Source organism: Carcharodon carcharias, chromosome 5 (assembly GCF_017639515.1).
Source record: "Carcharodon carcharias isolate sCarCar2 chromosome 5, sCarCar2.pri, whole genome shotgun sequence".
In the NCBI taxonomy this organism is placed as follows: Eukaryota; Metazoa; Chordata; class Chondrichthyes; order Lamniformes; family Lamnidae; genus Carcharodon; species Carcharodon carcharias.
In genome coordinates this window covers 191092413-191109446 of record NC_054471.1, presented here as the reverse complement: position 1 = coordinate 191109446, position 17034 = coordinate 191092413, and the positions used below count along the sequence as shown (strand labels likewise).

The following is a 17034-nucleotide window of genomic DNA, read 5'->3' as shown; positions in this document are numbered from 1 at the left end:
TGGGTGGGCAAAAAGGCCAAGCGGCCTTTGCATTTTTTGTGAAAACTCATCCACGGGCGGGATGAGGTTTCCAACAATGAATAAAAAAAAAAATACATTTTTTAAAGCTCATTTTTAACGTGTCCCTCTTCATGTGGCTGAGTCACATGTAGGGGAGGGGGGTGGCATTTTTAGATTCATTGTGAAATCTTGATTTTTCATTTTGAAAATCTCCAGCTCCCTGGGGCAGCTCTGTGCCTTCGGGGAGCTGTCGGTCAGCGCCCCCCCCCCGCACGTGTGTGCAAACTTCACCGGTCACGCTCCCCCCAACCCCCTCCCTCCCCACCCCAGTAGCACTGAGGCTCTTAACGTGCATTTCACACTGGCTGGCCGACAGTTAATTGGCCAGCCAGTGTGAAATCGCGCTTGGGACCCGATTGCGGGTGGTGGACCTTCTCACGGCTGGTCCCGGGTCCGCTCACCATGTCCACCCGACGAGGGGAAAATCCTCCCCGATGTACAATGCTAACTTTGTTATTTTTGGTAGGTTAGTTGACATCAGGTGGTTGGGGTGCAACCAAGAGGTTACACTTAATTCTATCCATTCATGTGGCAATTTGGCCAATGTCCATTTACGCCAAACGTCCTTCTTTCTATTCATTCATGGGATGTGGGCCTCGCTGGCCAGGCCAGCATTTATTTCCCATCCCTTGTTCCCCTTGAGAAGGTGGTGGTGAGCTGCCTTCTTCAACCGCTGCGGTCACGTGGTGTAGGTACACCCACAGTGGTGTTCGGAAGGGAGTTCCAAGATTTTGACCCAGTGACAGTGAAGGAATGGTGATATATTTCCAAATCAGGATAGTGAGTGACTTGGAGGGGAACTTCCAGGCGGTGGTGTTCCCATCTTTTGCAGCTCTTGTTTTTCTAGATGGCTGTGGGTTTGGAAGGTGCTGCTGAAGGAGCCTTGGTGAATTCCTGCAGTGCATCTTGTAGATGGTACACACTGCTGCCATTGTGCGCCGGTGGTGGAGGGAGTGAATGTTTGTGGATGGGGTGCCAATCAAGCGGGCTTTGTCCTGGATGGTGTCAAACTTCTCGAGTGTTGTGGGAGCTGCACTCATCCAGGCAAGTGAAAAGCATTCCATCACACTCCTGACTTGTGCCTTGTGGACAGACTTTGGGGAGAGGGGGTGAGTAACGTGTCGCAGGATTCCTAGCTTCTGACCTACTCTTGTAGCCACAGTATTTATATGGCTAGTCCAGTTCAGTTTCTGGTCAATGGTAACCCCCAGGATGTTTATAGTGGGGGATTCAGTGATGGTATTGCCATTGAACATCAAGGGGTGAAGGTTAGATTCTCCTTTGTTGGAGATGGTCATTGCCTGACATTTGTGTGGTGCGAATGTTACTTGCCTCTTGTCAGCCCAAGCCTGGATATTGTCCAAGTGTTGGTGAATTTGGACATGGACTGCTTTGGTATCTGATGAGTCGTGAATGGTACTGAACATGGTGCAATCATCAACGTACGTCCACACTTCTGACCTTATGATGGAAGGGAGGTCATTAATGAAGTAGCTGAAGATGGCTGGGCCGAGGACACTACCCTGAGGAACTCCTGCAGTGATGCCCTGGAGCTGAGATGACTGACCTCCAACAATCACAACCATCTTCCTTTGTGCTAGGTATGACTCCAGCCAGCAGAGAGTTTTCCCCCTGATACCCATTGACTCCAGTTTTGCTAGGGCTCCTTGATGCCACACTCAGTCAAATGCTGCCTTGATATCAAGGGCAGTCACTCTCACCTCACCTCGGAAGTTCATCTCTTTTGCCCATGTTTGAACCAAGGCTGTAATGAAGTCAGGAGCTGAGTGCCCCTGGCAGAACCCAAACTGGGTGTCAGTGAGCAGGTTATTGCTAAGCAAGTGCCGCTTGATGATTCCTTCCACTACTTTACTGATGATCGAGAATAGGCTGATGGGGCTGTAATTGGCCGGGTTGGGTTTGTCCTGCTTTTTCTGTACAGGACATATCTGGACAATTTTCCACATTGCTGGGTAGATGCCAGTGTTGTAGCTGTACTGGAACAGCTTGGCTAGGGGCACAGCAAGTTCTGGAGCACAAGTCTTCAGGACTATTGCCGGAATATTGTCAGGGCCCTGTCAATCTCACTAACATAAAAATGGACAGAAACAATCAGAGCTTGAGGACATGTGAAACTCAGACCATATAGTCCTTCTTTAAGCATTAAAATTAAATTTTCAACCTATTCAACAATCATGTTTGTTCACTCAGCATAAGCAACATGCAGTTGTGTCAAAGCTTTTCAGTGGTTTACTCAGGTGTCCTAAAAATGCATTAAGAGAGACAGACAATGCAGTACAGGTCTCAAATGAACACAGAAAAAGTGCAATAAAACAAAAATTCTCCTTAGCCTGGCAGAGTAACCATTATACTGAGATGAGGTACATTTAGAAGCAGCGATCAATGCGAGCAAAAGAACAAGGAAGTTGGGGCCAGATGCAGTTATGTGTGGCGCACATGTGTATGGGTTCCTTCAATATTTTATTCTTGGTACTTGCTCTACGCCTCACTCGCATTTACTTTGGGTATAAAGACACAGGAAATTCCAGCCCCAAGAAACAGGTGGGAGAGGGGAAGGAGACACACAGGTGGATTTTCATAGCTTTGAGGTTCATGAGTTATGTTGAATCCCGTCTATCTTGCAATAATTCAAAGATTACCAGGTACTTATATAGTTTATTTCTAAATATATGCAAATGAATATGCAAATGTATTAAGCGTGGATAAGGAGGCAGTTTCTACAGGCTTTTTCCATATCAGGTTTTTCATATCAGGTTTGCACTAAGTGCTGTAGCGGATGAGAAAAAGAACGTTTTGCTCGCCGGCCGCAATGGCGGCTTTTCAAACCCGCCGCATCAATTATGCATTCCCGGGAAACACGCCGTTTCGATGGAAGGAGGGCTCTCATTCACCCCTCACGCCATCGGCTTGCCGCTTCCTCACGCTAGGCACCATTTTTAAAGTGCAGCCGCGTGCGCACCTCCCAGTGCTTCCAGCCCAGGGGACTGCTGCAGGGAGACATGGCCCCGACAGGCAAGAAAACTGAAACCCAAGCCCCCCACCGTTTAGTGATGCATCCCTTGAGTGCCTTTTGGACACTGTGGAGCCTGCAGTGATGTCCACTACCCACCACTCCCCCTCCTCGGCTACAGGAGGGGCAACAACATCACCAATCTGGCTTGGCAGCGGTGGTCAGCGCCAACGCTGTACAAAAGAGGACAGCCACCCAGTGCCGAAATTGGATGGCTGATCTCCTCCGTTCTGCCAGGGTAAGTCACTCTTCTCATCACTCTCAACTCACACACTCACAAACCCCTGTCACACATCCACAGGGCCCTCACTCACTCCAGTTCAAGGGACATCACTCATTCACTCTCTCACACTCACCATCATTGTCCTCATCCAGTCCATGGGACCACTCACCACCCACATAGGCCAGTCATACTTGTCAGCTGGCCTGGCAGGTGTCCCGCATAGACTCTCCCATACAGGGCACATCTGGGAAACTGTCAAGGAGGTTCACAACCCAGGGCCTCCAATCAAGCCCCGAAGAAACCTCTGAAGAGGAATCTGAAGGCACCTTCATTGGAGACCCATCACAGCGCCCACCCACACTCTCCACCTGTATTCATGCAGGACAAGCTGGCACACAACAACAGGGAGAGGTCGCAGACTGGTGGGGGAATGCCTGAAATCAAGGTCCTCACGGACTTTGAAAACAGAGCCATCCAGCTGCCCAGCGAGGATCTGGACCATTCCTGTGCTGATGGTGAGGTTGGCGGTGCTCAACCAAGTGAGGATCCAGCAGTGCAATATCAGACAACCATGCTGTGAGTGATGTGTCCTGTTTCACAGGTCACTGCCATGCACTAATTATCTCCCCATGCTTTTGCAGGCACATCTGGGAAACTGTCAAGGAGGTCCATGACCCAAGACCTCCAGTCAAGCCCCGAAGAAACCTCTGAAGAGGAATCTGAAGGCACCTTCATTGAAGACCCATCACAGCGCCCACCCACACTCTCCACCAGCGCAGAGGCACACACCTTGGTGGGATCTAATTCTAGAGTATACTCGGGGTCACTATCTGTTGAGCACATTGCACTGTCTGATCCACAGAAGGTAGGGGCAGGGACAACCCAGGTGTCCAGCACTGGGGGGGCAGAAATTTTCTGCATCTGAGTCAGATGATGAGCCTCTGGACTTGGTCATGCCACAGTTGCTGGAGCTGCAAAGGCAAGTTCAGGAACATCAGGAAGGGATGTCCGCTGCACTCCTCAGATTGCAAGGCACGACAGAGGAGACCGTCTGCCTTCAGACTGAGGTGATAGCGCCAGTATACCAACACACCAAGGTCAAAACTGGTAGGATGGCGGCCACCATGGAGACCTTGGTCCAGCACTTCGGTCCTGCACTGCTGCGCAGGTTCAACTCCATCACTGACACCATAGTTGGCCTCCAGCAGTGTGTACATGTGAGGGGTGTGGGACAGCTCAATCTCACTCCAGCTCCCCCTTCTCCTCAAGGAATTAGACAGGGACCATCATGCACCCTTAAGGAGGAGGACCAGCAAGTGCACACCAGGGCCATTCACCCAGGTGAATCCCCTCTCCCTGTGACCTTAGCAACTCCAGCTCTACAGGCTGAGGAAGGTGCTACTGCCACACAGCAGGACCCTGAAAGCAGGCCGGGGCCTCCAGGTCTCGGCCCTCCACAGGAAGTCCGTCAAGGTCATCACAGACTGAGCGTAGCAGTCAGCAGGCTGCCTCCACCTCCACTGTGGATGTTGGGGGAGCACCAAGACATAGCGGCAGGGTTAGGAAGGTTAAGAAGATGTAGTTGCACAGCCTGGGCACAGGTGTTAATCACTTGTACATAATGTTCACTATTGTCAATGAACTTTCAACAATGTCTCCCTGCCGATGGCTCTTTGTTCTGATGAGCAGTGCTCGTGTCACTCAGATGTGAAACCTTGGTTCCTGCATAAGATAAAAGCAGGTGTCTCAGTCCAGGGCCTCTTTCCTGTGTTCTGTGAGGCCTTCAGACCACAGTGATAGTCCTGGAGGCCCCAGCCTGCTTTCGGGGTCCTGTTGTGTTGCAGTGGCATCCTCCTTGGCCCTGTAGAGCTGGAGCTGCTGGGGTCACAGGAAGAGGGGATTCACCTGGGTGGATGTCCCCGGTGTGCACTTGCTGGTCCTCCTACTTATGGACACTCACTCAGACTCCCGGACATATTACTGATGCCTGCACCTCGATGGTGCTGGTCATTGCTGCCAGAATGTTGTTGGCAGGTGTCACAGAGTTCCCTCATTCTCTCTGTGTGCTCTCAGCACCTTTAAGGTGGGGCTTACCCCCCCTCATCTCTCCAGTATCCGTGACCAGTGATGCTGTGCTCCTGATCGCAGAGCGCAAGTGAGCGACAATTAGGGCCTCCACTGCATCTCAATGACAGGAGCCTTATCACAAAGGGTACGTGTGCAGCCGGACTGGAGTTAAACGTTCACAGATGCAATGTGAAGGTCTATGGTGTCACCTCACTGCATGTTGTCATCATTCTCCATGAATCTGGCAGGTATGGGGTCCTCCTGAACACACTTTCCTTGTCTGGCCAGTGCGATGACCTCATCGGCAGCGTCCTCACCTTTGAGGACCTTCTCACCCTCATCACTGTCAACGTCCTCCTCATCAGAGGAGATGTGCAGCTCCTCCATCTCCTCCTCAGCCAGCTCCTCTCCCTGTTGCAGCGCCAGGTTGTAGAGGGCCCAGTAGGTAATGACGATGTGTGACACCCTCCGCGGACTGTATTGCAGGGCTCCATCAGACCGGTCCAGGCACAGGAACCTCATTTTCAGCATCCCAAGGGTTTGCTCCATCAAGGTGCAAGTTGCAGCTTGAGTTTCATTGTACCTTCGCTCTGCTACAGCCCTGAGGCTGCTCCACGGGTGTCATCAGCCGCACGGTCTGTGAGTAGCCCTTGTCTCCGAGGAGCCATCCCTGCAGCCTCTGTGGACATTGGCAGACGTCAGGGATCTGAGACCGACTGAGAATGTAGGAGTTGTGGACACTCCCTGGGAACCGTGCACAGACCTGAAGACCTGCGATCTGGTGGTCGGGCACCAGCTGAACATTCAGCGAGTGGAAGCCCTTGCAGGTGACATAGTTGACTGCTGCTGTTGCGATGGAGATCTGAGCGCCACATGAGTGCAGTCGATGGCGCCCTGCACCTTTGGGAATCCTGAGATCTGGGCAAATCCAATCGCTCTTACATCCTGGCTCTCCTGGTCCCGGGCGAAAAGCCCAAAGTTGTGTGCCTTTGAGAAGATGGCATCTGTGACCTCGTTGATGTGTTTGTGGGTGGAGGCTTGCAATATCCCACAGAGATCACCTGTGGAGCCCTGAAAGGAGCCACTGGTGTAGAAATTAAGCGCCGTGGTCATTTCCACAGCCACCGGCAGTGGATGCCCTCCATGTCCCGGTGGCACCAAATTCTGCAGCAGCTGGCAGATGCGACTGACCAGCTGCCCAGACAGGCGCAGTCCTCAGCGACACTGGTTCTCAGTCATCTGCAGGAACGAAAGGCAGTGTCTATAGACCCCGGGCCTAGCTAGGCGCTGACCAGCGACGGCTCGCTGTGGCTCATCGCAAGCGGTCTGAGTGTGGGAGCCCAGGCTGCCCCTTCTTCCTGAGGGTGCTGCTCCTCCTTTTGTACAGCCAAGCGGCCCCGTCTCTCTCGTCCTTCGTCTTTGCCTCCAGCAGTGACTGTTCTGTGGCCGTCCTTTTGCAAGGTGATTGTACATCGGTCGCAGGCAGCTAATTGTTCCGCAGTCCACTAAAACACTCATTAGTTTTCAGTTTGTGCCTGAGGGATGAAAAGCGCTGGAGCATTGGGTAAGACTTTCATGACTGTGTTGCTTTAGCGTGCCAATGAGCTAGAGGCCCAACTCCACGCATGTCAATGTGGCTGCGTCTGAACTGTCTCAGCTGCAGAGGAATGGTCACTTTATGCAAGGTTTCCCTAATGTGTGGCAGCTTCCTTCCACCCACACCCGCACATGCTTGTGCACTACCATCCACAGCAGGGCAGCCCTTGCCACTGCACCCACCCCTCCCCCCCCCCCCACCCCCCTGCCAAACTTGGCTCAAATGCAGGGCAACCCTTGGCTCCCCAACCCCACCCCCGCTTCCCCAATTCACCTCAACCACAGTGCAGCCCTTAACCTGGCACCACACTGCCAGCCAACCGGGCAAAAGCAACTTAATTAAAAACGCAGAGCCTCCAAGGTAATAATCTTGGGATTACTACCTGAGCCATGGGCAAACTGGCATGGTGTAAATAAAGTCAAGAAGTTAAATGTGTGACTGAAAGATTAGTGTGGGAGGAATGGGTTTCAGTTCATGGGGCACTGGCACCAGTACTGGGGTAGAAGGGAGCTGTTCTGGTGGGTTGGGTTTCACATGAACTGTGCTGGGACCAGTGTCCTGGTGAATTGAATAACTAGGACTGTAGAGAGGGCTTTAAACTAAATAGAGTGGGGGGTGGGTTCTGGAAAGGGGATATGTAGGCTTACAAAGCAACAGGACTTGGCAGCCTTGCAGGGCAGCTATTTAGTTAATGATACCCAGAATATAGAAACAAAAATAAAGCAGCAGCAAATAGAGTCAAAGGGGGAAAAATGGTAAATGGTAAAATTAACGGCTGTTTGTTTAAATGCACATGGTATTCAGAACAAAATAAATGAATTAACAGCACAAATAGAGGTTAATGGGTATGATCTTGTAGCCATTACTGAGACATGGTTACAAGGAGATCAAACCTGGGATCTAAATATTCAGGGGTATGTGACTTTTCGAAAGGACAGGCAAGAAGGAAAGGGTGGTGGGGTAGCTTTGTTAGAATGAGATGAAATAAGTACAATAGCAAGAAAGTATCTTGGATCGGAAGGTGTATAAACCATATGGGTGGAGGTAAGAAATAAAAAGGGGAAGAAGACACTGGTGGGAGTGGTCTATAGGCCCCTGAACATTAGCTATACTGTAGGATAGAGAATAAATCAGGAGATAATGAGGGCATGTAAAAAAGGCAGCACATTAATTATGGGTGACTGTGACCTTCATGTAGATTGGGAAAATCAAATTGGCAGAGGTTGACACGAGCAAGAATTCATAGAGTGTATCTGGGACAGTTTCCTAGAACAATATGTTGTGGGTCCAACCAGGGATCAGGCTATTTTGGATCTGGTAATGTGCAATGAGGCAGGTTTAATAAATGATACCCTAGGAAACAGTGACCATAATATGGTAATTTAGCATTCAGTTTGAGAGTGAGAAACTTGGGTCAGAAACAACCGTGCCAAACTTAAATAAGGGTAATTACAAAGGAATGAGGACAGAGTTGGCTGGGGTGGGCTGGGATAGGATTTTAGTAGAAAAAACGGTTGATGAACAATGGCAGAGGTTTAAGAAAATAGTTCATGACTCAAAACAAAAATATATCCCAGTGAGGAAGAAGGATTCAAGAAAGTGGATAAACTAACCACGGTTAACCAAGGAAGCGAAGGATAGTGTCAAATTAAACGAAAAGAGATACAATGTGACAAAGATTAGTAGTAAGCCAGAGGATTGGGAAAGTTTTAAAAACCAACAAAAGATGACCAAAAAATAATGAAGAGGGAGAAGACAAACTTTGAGGGTAAACTAGCAAGTAATATAAAAACGGGCAGTAAGATCTTCTTTAAATATATAAAAAGGAAGAGAGACTAAAGTGAACATAGGCCCCTTACAAACTGAGACTGGGGAAATAATAATGGGGAACCAGGAAATGGCAGAGGAGTTGAATAAATACTTTGCTTCAGTCTTTGCAATAGAAGACACTAATAGAATTCCAATACTAAAGGAAGGGGAGGAAATAAATACAATAACTATCACTAGAGAAAAAGTACTAGGAAAACTAAAGGCCGATAGGTCCCCTGGACCTGATGGATTACATCCTAAGATATTAAAGGAAGTAGCTACACAAATAGTAGATGCACTGGTAGTAATCTTCCAAGAATCTTAGATTCTGGAAAAGTCCTAGAGGATGGGAAAAATGCCAATGTAATGCCCTTATTCAAAAAGGGACAGAGACAAAAAACAGGTAACTATAGGCCAGTTAGCTTAATATCTGTCATTGGGAAAACGTTAGAGTCTATTATAAAGGATGTTATAGTAGAGCATTTAGAACTCCATAATCTAATCAAGCAGAGTCAGCATGGCTTCATGAAGGGGAAATCATGCCTGACAAATTTATTAGAATTCTTTGAGGAGGTAACAAGCAGGATAGATAAAGGGGAACCAGTAGATGTAATATATTTGGATTTCCAAAAGGCGTTCGATAAGGTACTGCTCATAAGGCTACTTAATAAGATAGGAGCCCATGGTGTTGGGGGTAGCATATTAGCATGGATAGAGTATTGGCTAACTAATAGAAGACAGAGAGTTGGGATAAGGGGGGCATTTTCAGGGTGGCAACCTGTAACCAGTGGAGTGCCACAGGGATCAGTGCTGGGGCCACAATTATTTTCAATATATTTTAATAGCTTAGATGAGGAAAGTGAATGTACTATCACCAAATTTGCGAATGATACAAAAATAGGTGGGAAGGCAATTGGTGAGGATGACACAAAGAGCCTACAGAAGGATATAGACAGGTTAAGTGAGTGGGCAAAGAAATGGCAAATGGAATATAATGTGGGAAAACGTGAAGTTATGCACTTTGGCAGGAAGAATAGAGGAGCTGAATATTATTTAAATGGAGAAAGACTGCAGAAAGCTGCAGCACAGAGGGATTTGGGAGTCCTTGTGCATGAATTCCAAAAAGCTAACATACAAGTTCAACAAGTAATAGGGAAGACAAATGGAATGTCGGCCTTTATTTCAAAGGGAATGGAGTATAAAAATAGGGAAGTCTTGCTAAAACTATACAAGGCACTAGTTGGACCACACCTAGAATACTGTGAACAGTTTTGGTCCCCTTATCTAAGGAAAGATGTACTGGCATTGGAGGCAGTCCAGAGAAGATTCATTAGATTGATCCCGTGGATGGAGGGACTTTCTTATGAGGACAGGTTGGGTAGGTTGGGCCTGTACTCATTGGTGTTTAGAAGAATGAGAGGCGACCTTATTGAAACATATAAGATTCTTAGGGGGCTTGACAGGGTAGATACTGGGAGGTTGTTTCCCATTGTAGGAGAGTCTAGGACCAGAGTGCATAAACTCAGAGTAAGGGGGCACCCATTTAAAACAGAGATGAGGAGGAATTTCTTCTCTCAGAGGGTAGTGAATCTGTGGAATTCTTTATCACAGAGGGCTGTAGAAACTGGGTCGTTAAGTATATTGAAGGTGGAGATGGACAGATTTTTAATCAGTAAGAGAATCAAAGGTTATGGGGAAAAGGCAGGAAAGTGGAATTGAGGATTATCAGGTCAGCCATGATCTCATTGAATGGTGGAGCAGACTCGATGGGCCAAATGGCCTGCTTCTGCTCCTACGTTTTATGGTGTAACATTCTTGCCTGTGCCCTCGGCTGAATGTGCGGTGCCAAAACCTTGTGGTCCAACAGGTGACCCTCGTGAGCGCTGGGCAACGTTACTGTGCACTCACCTCCGAGTTCCCCTCGAAATGCAGCCCACCCGCTGCACGCCTTTATATGCGCTGTGCTCGGATGATCCAGTGTTGGGGGGAGGGGGTACGATTCCGGCGAGCTGGGCTTATAATGGATATGCAGATGTATTGCAATGAATTTCCTGACATCCGACAGCAGGAAACTCAGCCCGTCACTGACAGGCCGAGCAGATGATTGCACGCTGGTTTCATGATGGCGTGAAACCCGATTTTTGGCCTTTTCACCCTATCGCCTGATTGTGCTGTCAAACTCGCCCAGCACCAGCGGGCACAGAAGACTCTGCCCAGCAGAATGCCGCGGGAAGTAATCAATGGGTTCATCAGCTGAGCAGAAACGGGGCAAGTGGAGTTCAACCCAGAGAAGTGTGGGGTGATGCAGTTGGGAGGTTAAAAAGGCAAAGGAATACACAATAAATGGGGAGAATGGGAGAATACTGAGAGAGTAGAGGACGTGAAGGACTTTTGAGTGAATGTCCATAGATTCCTGAAGGTAGCAGGACACGGCGATAAGATGGTAAAGAAGGCATACGCAATCCTTTCATTTATTAGCTGCGGTATAGAAATAGAATACAAAAACAGGGAACTATATAAGACATTAGGCCACAACCTGACTACTGCGTGCATTCTGGTCACCCCATTGCAGGAAGGGTGTAATTGCAGTAGGAGGGGATAGAGAAGAGATTTACAAGGGTGTTGCCAGGACTGGAAAATTGCAGCTCTGAGGAAAGATTGGAGAGGCTGGGGTTGTTCTCCTGGGAACAGAGGAGGCTGAGGGGAGGTTTTATGGAGATGTACAAAATTGTGAGGGGCCTGGATAGAGTGGATGAGAAGTGCCTATTTACTTTAGCAGAGAAGTTAGTGGCTAAGGGGCATAGATTTAAAGTGATTGGTAGAAGGATTGGGGGGAGAGGTGGATAAACCTTTTTCACCCAAAGGGTTGTAAGGGTCTGGAACTCACTGCCTGAAAGGGTGGCAGAGGTAGAAACCCTCAACTCATTTAAAAGGCGCCTGGAGATGTAACCTGCAGGGCTACTGCCCAAAGCAGAATTCGACTGGGTGGCTCCTTTCTCGGCCGGCACAGACACAATGGGCCAAGTGGCCTCCTTCTGTGCCATGCACTTCTACGATTCTATTCTATATTACAATAATGCAGGACTTATTAGCCTGACTATACATTTATGTGAGAAAACAAACTTAAAGACACAATTATCTGTCTAGAACATATGAAAATGGAATACCAGCACACACGGGCATTACACTTAATTACAGGTGCAGCAAAATTTGAAAATATTATATCCTTCTGATCTGTGCTTTTAACCCTCAGGGTTGAATGGACAACCGGACAGTTTAAAGCTGCAAGGTTTACCGATCAAAATAACAATTAAACTGAGTTGAACTCGCGTTGTGTTAACTTGTGGCAGTTGCTGGCCTCAAGGTGAGAGGCTGAAAATAACAACTTTAGCTGAACTATACATCGTAAATTTCAAACACCATGCAAAATAACACTGTGGGGAGACCGACTCATTATAAAATGGCACCTCGTAAGCAGGAAATAACATGTAGCTTTACAATAGCATTGTAGCTTTAAATTGTGGCATATCTAACCAGAAGATTAGACACCCTCCCGATTAATCAGCTTCCTGCAAGTATATTGCACTTTCTGGAAACTGTGTTCTCTCAACAACTGCAACAACTTGAATTTGTACTATCGCACTTTTAACATAGTTAAAAGGGCCCAAAGCACTGCATGTGAACCTTAGATAACATTTCACACTGTACCATTTAAGAGCTATTAGAATGTGTGACTGAAAGTTTGCTAAAAGTGGTATGTTTTAAGAAGCAATTTAAAGAAAGAGTGGGAGGTAGAGAGGCAGGAAGCTTTCATGATGAAATTCCTGACTTTAATGCCTAGAGATGGTTTTTAATGGTTGAGTGATGAAAAACACAGATGTGTAAGAAGCTTGAATTCTCTGATTAATTTTTCACTGCAGTCAAAAACTTACCATTTTTATAAACTATTGTGAACTGAATACTTCCATCCTGTACATAAAACAGGTCTGATAAACTAGTCTGATGCTGCCAGACCTGCTGAGTTTTTCCAGGTATTTTTATTTTTGTTTTGGATTTCCAGCATCCGCAGTTTTTTGCTTTTATCTGATAAACCAGTTACTTAGAGGGCAAAAATCAGCTAAAAAATGTGGTTTAATGATTTGTCAGCACCATCTAGTGATCAGAAAAAACCCTATTAATAAAATACACGATCCAAGTCAATAAAGGAAAAACAACCTGTTGATTCACGAATCCTTCATCAGAACTTTGATCTTTTATGTATCCTGAACATCTTCAGATTTTTCTGTTACTGATATCCAATTTTATTTTTATACAATTGTCAGGCTTAGTGAAGGTATGTCATATTTATAACTTTACACATGTATTGAGCTTGTATGGAAGTTTCTGGAGCTGTTTTTTATTTGTTTAAAACAGACACTGATGAACTGTTAAGGTGGCTGCCAAGGGGGCCAGGTGACCTTTGCTTATTCATCACAAACTATCAAACTTCTAGAAAGTTCTGAATTGAATGACCCTGGTTGGGGCCTCCCCCTGGAATGGACACGTCCAGACAGTACCCCTTTGTGGAATTCATACCCGCCATTGTTTGAAGCTGATGAGATCAGTTATCCACAATTGTGAAGGACCACCATCTATCACTTATTGTATTTCAATGGCCTTTTAGCTTTAAGCCATTCAGGGCAGATAATGGCCGTTGACCATGTGACTGAAACTGGCTTCTGATATGGGGATCCTTTATCCAGATCCTGAATCCAGATCTTTTATCAAGATCCAGAAGAGATCTGGGCAGATGGCAGAAGAACACGGACAAGACAACAGCTAGAAAGAAAGCCTGCTCCATCTTTACCTTCAAGTCATCAAGCAGTCAAAGTACTTGTTCTAGTTTCAAAGTTCACCTGAGAACCAACATCTTAGACATTTGACTGCAAGAAACTTCACAACCTGCTGTGAACCTTTTGCTTTACAAAACCCTCTCTTCAACTTTAAATCATCAAATCATCACCTGGGAGGGTGGAAATTGTAAATCAGAGGCTGAATTAACTGAAATCTGTAGAAGTGCACTAGCTTTATCTGTATCCTGTGTGTGTGTGTGTGCGCGTGTGTGCACGCACATGCGTGTGTGAGACTGGGTGCATAGCATTGCATTAATTTGAGGTAAGGGTGTCTGAATAAATAACATTCTTCATTTTTTAACTCACAGAAGCTTGCTGCTGCATTATTTGATTGGACTACACACTCCAAGGGTAATAAAAGACACAGCTCTTTCCATACAAAGCATACTGATTATGGGCAGTAAGAAAGCAAATTCATTCTGTCTGATATAATATATAAAAAGCTGTTTGACTGATTAGCTGCTTAACAGTAGCTGACTCACAGAAACAGCAAATTGTTTTAGCTGCTGAATGCTGCAACTATAAGGCCTAGTAAATTGCAATTGATGATTTATTTAATTGAATTAACAGTCTGCTGCAATAGATAGTTTGTAACCAAACATTGTTTTAGTTTTCTTGCGGCTTGATTCAGATTTAATAAATAAGGCCACAGTTGCTAGTATTTTTCACTAAAAGGACTTCCTGGGGATTTTTTGAATATCACCTATTGAATCCAACATAATTTGCTTTCTATTGCGCATGCATGAATCAATTCCAATTAGCTTATATTATTCTTCCATGCCCATCGTGTCAAAGGAAGAAATAATAAAAACTTTAGTGAACAAATAACTGCTGAATGAAAACCAAACTAATCCTTGTGCCAAATTATTTCCAAACAGCCAAAGAAACAAAGATGAGTGCCCTTCCCCCAACTATATGGCCTGGCCACGTGAATACTTGGAAAGACTGTGCAAAGATAATTTGGAAGCTGCTCTGTGCACTTCTCCAAAAGGACATTCAGAGGCTGCTATGGATGCACCACCGTGAGTGAAAGTACCTGTACTAGTCAAGGTGTAGAATAATGTGTTTCATTTTAATATCCAGGAAGCCTCTGCTTTGGAATAAGATAGGCTAACGTTTCTCACTTTAGAAATGAGTAATCCTAAGAATATCTGCTGTGACCTCCATAAAGCAGGTAGGTATGTCAAAGCAGCAGAATTTCTGTACAAACTAAATCAAAGGAGATGATGTACAAACGGTGATGGAAGTGAAAAGAATGACTGGTCCAGTTAGACTATCACAACCACGATGCCTTGTGCTACACATTATGTTCACTCTTCACTCCACCCGAAATTCATGTAATCTCTTGGAGGATTTGAAAAACTAGATGAGCACTCACCCGAACTTGAGAAAAATGGGAAAATACCTCCCAGTTCCCTTTAGGATCAAAGTTAGTACAGGGAATAACTCTGACCCTATTAATGTTATACAGAACTTACCTTTTATATGGCTTCTCTCTTTGGCTGCATTATTAAGATTACTAGATTAAATGCCAATGAAGATTGTCCAGTATTTAAAAGGTAATATTGTATTCTGATAATAATAATCAGGCTTGATGCCCACTGGAAGTTCAGGGTTCAAGGGATTTGAAACTATCCATCTCAAATCAAAACTATCAAGAAGGAAGGAATTGAGCTTACAAACAAGGTTGCAAAGTGTTGACAGCACAGAAACATGCCAATTAACCACAGGCCAGCATTTATTTCCCATCCCTAGTTGCCCTTGAGAAGGCGGTGGTGAGCTGCCTTCTTGAACCGCTGCAGTCCAAGTGTTGTAGGTACACTCACAGTGCTGATAGGGAGGGAGTTAATGGATTTTGACCCAGTGACAGTGAAGGAACAGTGATATATTTCCAAGTCAGGATGGTGAGTAGCTTGGAGGGGAACTTCCAGGTGGTGGTGTTCCCATCTATCTGCTGCCCTTACCCTTCTAGATGGTAGTGATCGTGGGTTTGGAAGGTGCTGTCTAAGGAGCCTTGGAGAGTTCCTGCAGTGCATCTTGTAGATAGTACACACACTGCTGCTACTGTGCGTCGGTGGTGGAGGGAATGAATGTTTGTGGATGTGGTGCCAATCAAGCAGGCTGCTTTGCCCTGGGTGGTGTCAAGCTTTTTGAGTGTTGTTAGAGCTGCACTGCTCCCTCATGTATTTAGTTGGCTTCCCTTACAATACAATAATGCTATTCACCTCAACATAGTTGTGGATCCCATACTTGAACTGCTCTCTGAGTAAATAAAGTTCTGCTGAATTCCATATTGGATTTATTGGTTACTCTCTTACATTTATGGCCACTTGTCCTGATCTCTCTTCAAAGTGCAAACATAGATCCACACAATTTGTTTAATGTTGTTGTGCTTGTTATCAGTTTGCTAATTAATTACCACTGTGCAAAAAACCTACTGAACCATACCATAAGCAGATCCATGAGAAAGATGCAAATAAGAGTTGTTAGGCTGAGCTGCAGAAACTATGCTGTCTCTTCATCTTTGCTGCAGGCAATACACTTATCAGAAGAAGAAAAAAATACTTGCAGAATTCTGATGTGTACTAAAAGAAATCAATAATAAATGTTTATAGTATATTAATTATATTTAACTGGCAGGTCTTAACTGGGGATTCACTTGTAACCCTACAAATAGGAAGAGACTGAGACTGTGATTGTTGGATAAATAAATGCTCATAAAAAATATGTAAAGATTGGCTTCAGTTCTATCCTTCACCAGCTGGGTTTCCAGAATAGAATGGATGATATAGGATTTAATTCTGAGAATTCATAATAAGCAAGTAGAGCCCAGCTATGCAAACTCCATACACCCTACAGCGCAAATATTATTGAAAGCTCAGTGAGGATTTAAAGACTGACTATTTCCTAAACTAGTTTATTCCTCCTAGTTTTCTGCATTGTCCAAGGCTGGATGGTGGGACGCTATTTGGTGCTCATGGGCCAACGTCACAATTGCAGTGCAGTCCTCAAAGAATGACTGACTACCAGGCAGGGTATGACCAAAAAACCTATTTTTGTGAGGACCAATAAATGACCATCCACAAACAAAATGTTGTTATGAAACTGTTGATTTAATTGAAATAAAGCATTTTCTCTTTCCAGTTTGTGTCAGTAGTTCTCTCTGCTCGGTAATGAACGGGTGCCTCGCTGGGGTACAGTTTTATGAACATTGGTGATCCTAGACGGTGAGGGTCAACGGACAATTCAACTGGGTGACGGGGGTGGGAGGGGGGTGGGGGTGGGTGGTGTGGTTGAAAATAGAAAAGTTGGCATCTCAGCCAGCGCAGATTTGTCTCGGACAGTGATCAGGGGC

The 17034-nt window shown here is 45.9% G+C and overlaps 1 protein-coding gene across 1 annotated transcript in view; it reads left to right on the top strand.

Moving 5' to 3' along the window:
• fam166c (family with sequence similarity 166 member C) overlaps nt 1-16751 on the top strand; it is a 46315-nt gene extending 29564 nt beyond the window's left edge. The window contains exon 4 of the mRNA XM_041187436.1: nt 16610-16751. Within this exon, the coding sequence (XP_041043370.1) occupies nt 16610-16751 (142 nt within the window). The remainder of the gene's footprint in view (nt 1-16609) is intronic.
• Nucleotides 16752-17034: the final 283 nt, after the last annotated feature.